The 8,702-nt window shown below is 38.8% G+C and overlaps 1 protein-coding gene across 1 annotated transcript; it reads left to right on the top strand.

The window, feature by feature from the left end:
• Positions 1-6,643: 6,643 nt before the first annotated feature.
• LOC141590205 (uncharacterized) lies at positions 6,644-8,207 on the top strand. Its single transcript, XM_074410812.1, has 4 exons — positions 6,644-6,771; positions 6,937-7,226; positions 7,333-7,711; positions 8,057-8,207. Exons 1-4 carry the CDS (start codon positions 6,644-6,646, stop codon positions 8,205-8,207), a joined length of 948 nt encoding a protein of 315 aa, XP_074266913.1.
• Positions 8,208-8,702: the final 495 nt, after the last annotated feature.

Consider the following 8,702-nt stretch of genomic DNA (forward strand, 5'->3'; position numbering starts at 1 on the left):
TTGTTTGTTTTTTGTGTGTTCTTTTGTATAAGAATAAAGGAATATTTATTTTGACATCTTGTGAAGAGATCGAACCAATGGGATATTTGCTTCAAGATCAATAATGACCTCGAAAACAATGGGATATTTGTTATCGTTAGACCTATAACGATAACAATGGGGGAATTACTCGAAAACGCGTCAAGTAATTTAACTCAAACTTCGGAACGCGTCCCTGGTTTAAGGCAAGACTCGAAACTCGTCGATCTTTAAGGGAAACTGAGAAAGCCTCTCAAATTTCAATTCCATTTTCTTAAAACATGCCTGATTACAAATGAGGAATTTCGGTCCTTATATAGGCCGAAATCCTTGGCCTCCAAGCCTACAATATAATGTTGTGAATGATTTCCTAGGTGCATGAATACTAGCCTTGACTAAGAAGAAAACTAGGCTAGACATTGAAAAGAATTAGGCTAGACTTTGATGAAAACTAGGAATTATATAAAAAATAGAATGTAGAAAACTAGGTGGTTCATTGAACCAAACCCACGGTTCCTACACGGGTTCGATGCACCTCCTCCACGGCCTTTCACGGTCTAAGGAGTTTTTTGCGGGATTCGGATCCCTGAGTCGAGATCACGCATCATTCACTCCTTCTTCAAAAAGACTCGTCCCGATTCTTGGACCTAAGATATGGGTTATACAAAGTCGATCAACCCTCGAACTACCTCGCTCGAGTTTAACCTTTGAATTCCAATCGCAATCGGAAATTCAACCAACATTTTGACTTTGACAAACCTTACCCTTTTCTCCAACGGCTTACCTTTTTTTTTCCACGGATGAACAGTACCGCGTGCCATGAACAGTAGTTTGTTTTATAAGTTTTTTTTTTTTTTGCAACCGTCACGCCTTGAATAACAAGTTACTAGACCTTTGCTCCTGAGATGTAAAACCGATTAACCCTCGAACTACCTGTTCAAGTTTAACCCTTGAACTCCAATCGCAATCGGGAATTCAACAAATAACTTGACTTTGACACGCCTAGGATTGTCTAGATTTAGGTAAATCAAGAGCCGAAGCTCTGATACCACTTTTGATGCGTATAGGCGTAAGCGTTTGTAATTTTGTTTGTTTTTTGTGTGTTCTTTTGTATAAGAATAAAGGAATATTTGTTTTGACATCTTGTGAAGAGATCGAACCAATGGGATATTTGCTTCAAGATCAATAATGACCTCGAAAACAATGGGATATTTGTTATCGTTAGACCTATAACGATAACAATGGGGGAATTACTCGAAAATGCGTCAAGTAATTTAACTCAAACTTCGGAACGCGTCCCTGGTTTAAGGCAAGACTCGAAACTCGTCGATCTTTAAGGGAAACTGAGAAAGCCTCTCAAATTTCAATTCCATTTTCTTAAAACATGCCTGATTACAAATGAGGAATTTCGGTCCTTATATAGGCCGAAATCCTTGGCCTCCAAGCCTACAATATAATGTTGTGAATGATTTCCTAGGTGCATGAATACTAGCCTTGACTAAGAAGAAAACTAGGCTAGACATTGAAAAGAATTAGGCTAGACTTTGATGAAAACTAGGCATTATATAAAAAATAGAATGTAGAAAACTAGGTGGTTCATTGAACCAAACCCACGGTTCCCACATGGGTTCGATGCACCTCCTCCACGGCCATTCACGGTCTAAGGAGTTTCTTTGCGGGTTTCAGATCCCTGAGTCAATATCACGCATCATTCCCGGAGTTTTGCATACCTTCCATCATAGTTGAATCCGGGGCAAAGTTTATTGGCTAATATCGTTACTAGCCCTCCCATCACAAAAGTTTTGATTTAAGAAAGCCCTTTTGCAAAATCAGTAACCCTCGTAAGCATCTCAATAGGCATATTGAAGTTGAAGGGTCTTGTCCCTTACACATTCAAGTAAGACTCAAGAAATGTCAAGTGAAGGAGGGTGAACTTGTCTTCCTCTACCCTTCCAATAATGGTCCCGGCTATGAATCGTTCGCTAATTCGAATCACGGGGTGTTGATGAATAGCAAAAGTTTAGCATTGTTTGAAAGAATTAAATTTTATTCCGGAGATGGCCCTCCAAAGGTTGGCAATATTAAGGTCGGAGGGTTTATCGGTATTGCTTGTTGGTACCTCAAGACCAAAGATCTCCACAAAACGTTCTAAGGTCATTCAATGCGACATATTGTAAAGGCGAAAATCCATAGCGACTTCTCGTCTTTTATTGGTAACAACATGGAGGCTACATAGAAATTCTAATGTGAGGCTTAGGTAGGTGTCTTCATGAGCGTAAAATAACCTCTCAAGACCTAAGCCATGGAATATGGACACCGTTTATAGCCTTATGCCAAGTTTTTGCAACACATCAAGGTAAATGAATTGGGTACGTTTGTAACTCTTACCTAGTAATGCCACAAATCGTTGACGGTGTGCATCTGATGGTGAGCGAGTCATTGTTCACTCCATCAAACACATTTATAATCTCAACAAACAACTAGATAGTGATTAAGTCGAGGTCGATCCACGGGACGGTGTGCTTTGGGTTCTAAGTCTATCTATCTCAATTTATTCTAGTGTCACAATTGATTTGGATTGGAGTTGGTGAGCCTAAACTAATAGAAGCAATAAAGTAAAACAAGCAATAAATTAACAGATATAAACAATTAATAAAGATACTAGGATGTCATGGGATCATAAGGGAATCATGGTAAGATAGCATAAATGAGTTACGTGGATGCAAGCAATTATTGTTGTTGGAATTGAGTTAGTTCATTCCTTATAATTCATAAGAAGATTTGGGTCCCGAAGCCGAGTCTTTTGTGACTTTACAACACCTACAAGCCGACTTAATTCTTCCTATTAAACTACATGAATGATAAACCAATTCTTAGGAAAACTTATGTCTCGAAGCCAAGTCGGTTAAGACTTTACAACACCTACAATTCGACTTGGGTTTTCCCTATTGAACAATATGCAAGGTCTAACAAGGCTTGAGTTGGTTTATATCTTACAAGCCTTGTTGAAAGGATAAGAGAAACATGCTAGGTTCTCAATCAAGCATTTCATCAAATATGATATATGCATAAGTTGAAGAACAATAAGCAAGCATTCATATGAACTCATTAAGCATAAATCTATCCCATGATTGACTCCCTTAATCCCCACCTAATTCTAGTTAAGTAACTACTCACTTATTATCATGGAAGACATGTTATCAATTGTGTCAATCATCTTAATAAGCATAAACATGTTTAAAGAGTGAGGAAATAAGCAATAAAGAGTAAAGAGTAAAGAGATTATACCAATATTAAGGTGAACAAATGGAAATGAAAGAATAATAAAAGAGAACTTGATTAATTGATGAAGAGTTGTCAAATCTCCAAATAATAACCCAATAATCTTCAATTACCCAATAAAGCTTGAACGATAATTAACGAAAGATTAATGTGTAATTTGTGGAAAGATTAAAGGATAATCTATTCTAATATACTCCTAATCTAATCTAAGAGAGCTTGACTTAATCTAAGAAAACTTGTTTTAATCTAAGAGAACTTGGTTATTAACTAGGTAGTACAATGGGGTATTTATACTAAAAATTAAGTACAAGAATTAGGGTTTATTGGGCTGAGAGAGAAACTAGAGAGAGAATTTCCTCTAAAATTCTAAGTAGCTTTTTGATCAAGCAATGGCTCGATCTAAGAAACTAACTAAAAATCCTCAAAAAAACGTCAATAATAATCAGAAAAATACTCAAAAATCACAAAAACATGTTGATCTTCATATTAATTCACAGAATAAGGGTAAATCGCATCATCGTCAGCTACAATTTTCATCGCAGGAGTTTGATTCTGACTTGGAAGTTATACTAGAGAAGGATGAACAGGAGCTTGATGATCATGAACAGGAGGGACCTGCAAATCCTCCGGTCACAACACCGATGGTAACAATTACTAAGGAGGACGTGGCTGGTGAGATATTATTTTGGTCGACTTCTGTTTATTGTTATATACTTGGTGGGAATCCTCATAGCTCGGTTTTAACTTGTTTTGCGAAGAGGGTTTGGCAAGCACAGGGTATTGACAAAATTTCATTCCTTCCCATGGTATATTTCTTGTCTGATTTAAAACAAAAGAACAGTAACAATTTGTTTTGAATAATGGTCACCTTCTATTTGATAACAAACCAGTAATTGTGAATGAATGGACCCCCGAGACAAAACTCATTAAGTAACGTCCAGAAAATACCGATATGGATGAAATTGTTTGGGTTAGATGTGAAATATTGGGGTATGGAGAGTCTTAAGAAGTTGTCTGGGGTTGTGGGTAAATTCATCAAATGCGATGACGCTACTTTTCACAAAAACTTCATGGGTTTTGCCCGGATTATGATTGAAGTAGAGATTGGCCAGCAATTCCCAACTGATTTATAATTTGTTTATAAGCATGGTTTGTATTACTGGCTCCCATTGTCATGTACTAACTGTAAAGGGATGGGTCACCTTGCTGATAAGTGTAGGAAGGGTAAAGAGCAAGTGATAGGTAAGAAGGTGTGGAAGCCTAAAGGAGTAGGACGTCCTGCAAAGCCAGTACCTGTTCCAAAACAAAAACCTATCCAAATCTTCCAGATATCTTCTGTACAACAGCCTGGGGTGAAATCATCAGTTCTTGTGGTTACACAGAAATCACCTGCACCAGTGATTGCTCTAACTCCAGTTCTGGTACAACATACTCCTATGGTGGGGAGCTCTATGCCCAGAAGATTCATGGCTAAACTAACGATAACTAAGATTGGTGAAAAGAGGAGGTTCACTCATGGAGAACTTTCTTTTATGGAGTCACTAACTCATTCTCTTCAGACTTCCAGATTGGGTATAAGTACTAGAGCTATTGAAAGAGGGGAAAGTAGTAAGAGTGGAGCTGAGTATGGGTAGTTGTGGTGTCTGGAATATTAGAGGTATGAATAATTCTAATAAACAAAAGGAAATGAGGAGTTTTTTGCTCCAAAATAAAATAGGGTTATTTGGTTTGTTAGAAACAAAAATAAAGAATAAAAATTGGAATAATGTTCGAATAAACTTGTGTGATGATTGGTCTATCTGTTCCAATACCAGCTTACATAGAGGAGGTAGGATTTGGTTATTTTGGGATCCAAACTCTTTTGAGGTTGAAATTTGTGATGTCACTGTTCAGAGTATCCATGACAGAGTTGTGGATAAAGCAAGGAAGAGCAAGTTTTAGTTTACTGTTGTTTATGGTTTGAATCATGCTGCAGACAGGGAAATTCTATGAAGTAGTCTGAGGCGGTACCATAGTGTCATCTGTGGACCATGTCTTATAGGTGGGGATTTTAATAAAGTTTTGGCTAGAAATGAGCGTATAGGAGGAGCACCTGTCACTAATGCTGAGCTTAGACCATTGTTATAGGTGGTTCAAGACTGTCGGCTTGATGATCTTAGCACCTGTCACTAATGCTGAGCTCCTCATTTAGAGTGTTGATTAATGATGATTGGGCTACTAAGTTCTCTAACAGTTATGTGCATTTCTTACCTGAGTGGATGTTTGATCATTGCCCTTGCCTTATTAAGTTTAAGATGGAAGCTCAAAGAAGAGGTACACCTTTCAAATACTTAAATATGTGGTCCATGGCGCCTGAGTATTATGATATAGTGCAAACTCGATGGAACATTGATTGCCACGGGACTGTTATGTATAAGGTGGTCACCAAATTGAAAGGGCTTGAATGCAAGTGAAAAAATAGAACAAGGATCAGTTTGGTGATTTTGAGAACCTCACTCATGTTGCTGAATTGTCTCTTCAGTAGTATTATGAAATGTTGGTGGGGGATCCTCTAAATGAGGAGCTTTGTCAGAATTAAATGGTGTGTGCTAAAGAGGTGGAGGAGTTAAGTAAGGTAAGGGAGCAATTTCTTAGCCAGAAAGCCAAATGTGACTGGTTGAGACATGGGGATGACAATACCTCTTATTTCCATTCTTGCATTAAATGAAGGAGGGCTAAGAATAGAGTTTTTCAAATTGATGACCTGAATAATGTTCCTTCTTCCACCCCCGAGAGCATGCAAGATGCATTTGTGAAGTATTATCAGCTTCTGCTGGGGAGTGCTACTGAGGAACATTGTCTCCTGTTGACTGCCCCAATTACTGATGATGAAGTTAAAACTGCTATGTTTGATATCCCTGGGACCAAGGCACCTGGCCTAGATGGATACAGTAGCCAGTTTTTCAATGATAATTGGATTACTGTGGGATCTGATATCATAGCTGTTGTACAAGGGGCTATACATTCTGGTAAACTCCTAAAACAATGCAATTCTACTATTCTAACTTTAATCCCCAAAGTGGAATTACCTGAGTTTGTGTTACAATTTAGGCCAATTGCCTGTTGTAATACCATTTACATGTGTTTGTCCAAGATGCTATGTAACAGACTTAGCAAGGTCCTACCTGATATCATCAGTCCCAGTCAGGGTGCATTTATAAAAGGTAAGGATATTGTTGGGAATATCCTCATTTGCCAAGATTTGATTAAACTCTACAAAAGGAAAAGATGCTCTCCAAGGGTGCTAATGAAGCTTGATCTTCAAAAAGCCTATGATTCAGTGGCCTGACCTTTTGTTCTGGAAATGGTCCAAGCTACTGGCTTCCCTGATCCTTTCATTAAGATCCTCATGCAATGCATTACCACTCCCACGTATTATATCTCTCTTAATGGAGAAACCTTTGGTTTTTTCAAAGGAAGGAAAGGGCTCAGGCAAGGAGATCCCTTATCTCCTCTCCTGTTCACTCTTTGCTTGGATTATTTAAGCAGGGTGCTGGGGGTAGTGCATCAACATCAGAGGTCCAGATTTCACCCCTTATGCAATAGGATTAAGTTATCTCATTTATATTTTGCTGATGACTTGATCTTGTTCTGTAGACGAGATAGGGGTTCTGTTGGACTGATGGTAACTGTTTTTGATCATTTTTCAAAATCATCTGGTTTACTCATGAATAGAGAGAAGTCAAATTTTTGTTCTAATGGGATTGATAAAACACTGGTAAATGAAATTGAGGAGAAAATAGGGATGAAGAGGGGACAAGTCCCTTTTAAGTATTCAGGAGTGAATATTTCCCCCACGAGATTATCCATTATGGATTGTGAATGCTTAGTGGAGAAAATAATGGATAAAATCAGAAGTTTGGGATCCAGGAAACTCTCCTATGCAGGTAGAGTTGTGTTGATTAAAGCTGTTCTTAGCTCCTTGCATTGTTATTGGGCTAGAATTTTCATCTTGCCCAAAACTGTCATTGGTAAAATTGAAGCTGTATGCAGGTCCTATCTGTGGTATGGCACTAATCATAAAGAGAGCCCCGCCCTGGTTTCTTGGGCAAAAATTTTTCAACCTAAGAAACAGGGGGGGATTAGGATTTAAAGATCTTCATACTTGGAATGTGGCTACAATTGGGAAATATGTTTGGTGGGTATCGATGAAAGCTGATCATCTCTGGGTTCGCTGGGTTCATGCTGTGTATATCAAGAATTTAGTTTGGAAGGATTATGAACCAGGGAGTGGAAATAGTTGGGCTTCGAGGCAGATTTGCCAAGTCAAGAATACTTATAAAGCTAACTTATTTTCTGATATTAATGTAGAGCATTACAGTATAAAAGAAGGGTATCATTGGCTTAGACCAATTGGGGAAAAGGTTTTATGGTATCCTTGGGTGCTTAATAGGATGATCATCCCTTGTCATGCATTCCTGTGTTGGTTAGTGGCTCAGAACAGGCTCTTGACTTAGGATAGGTTACTCAAAATGCAAGTGATACAAGTTAATTGTTGTTACTTGTGTGGAGAGCTGCTGGAGAACCATGAACACCTATTCTTCAAGTGCAAGTACAGTAGGATTTGTTTAGAGCTGGTAGCGTGTTGGTGAATGGTGGATATACCTGATAACAATTGCATTACATGGTGGATTCAATGGAGACAGACGTCTGTGTGTTATAAACAGGTTGTGGCTATGATCTTAGCTTGCCTAATGGCTTATATATGGTTTGGCAGGAATCAATGCAGACTGATGGGATATCTGCTACGTCCTCAGGTGCTTGTCAACAATGTTAAAAGAGAAGTGAAGGTGCCACTTAATCAGTATGATGTAAAATGTAGGAATGGTCGGGTGATTGATTGGATGAATTACATTAGCAGTCAATAGAAATAGCAAGTATTTTGAAAGTTTGAAAGTGGAATGATATGTAGTATGTGATGTAAGGGATAACCTTTTGATTATAATGAGAAGCTTACAATTTCCCAATAAAAAAAAAAAAGGGTTGCAAAGGGCTTAAATGACGATTCAGACCTTAAGAAAAGATTGGTGTCATGCATGTCCCGCAAGGCCATGCACGTCCTAGCTTGCAAGTCCCTCAAGGACGCGCACGACTCCCTATTGCAAACAAAAGCTTGTTGCATGACAATCCGCTCGTCCTGGCTTGGGGATGCCCGTCCTGAGTTGGGGACGCCCGGCCTGAGTCTAAGGACGCCCGGCCTGAGTATTGGACGCCCGTCCTAAAGGGGTTCTCCTCTTGTCTTTGCTTTGCATCCTTGTGATCCGTGGGGATCATCAAGGGGTCGTGAGGTTCCTTTGTTATTGCCCATTTCCTTGCTTTATTGACTTAGGCCTTTAATGCTAGTCTCCTCTTTGGTGCTTGGT

This window comes from Silene latifolia, chromosome 7 (assembly GCF_048544455.1).
Source record: "Silene latifolia isolate original U9 population chromosome 7, ASM4854445v1, whole genome shotgun sequence".
Taxonomy (NCBI): domain Eukaryota; kingdom Viridiplantae; phylum Streptophyta; class Magnoliopsida; order Caryophyllales; family Caryophyllaceae; genus Silene; species Silene latifolia.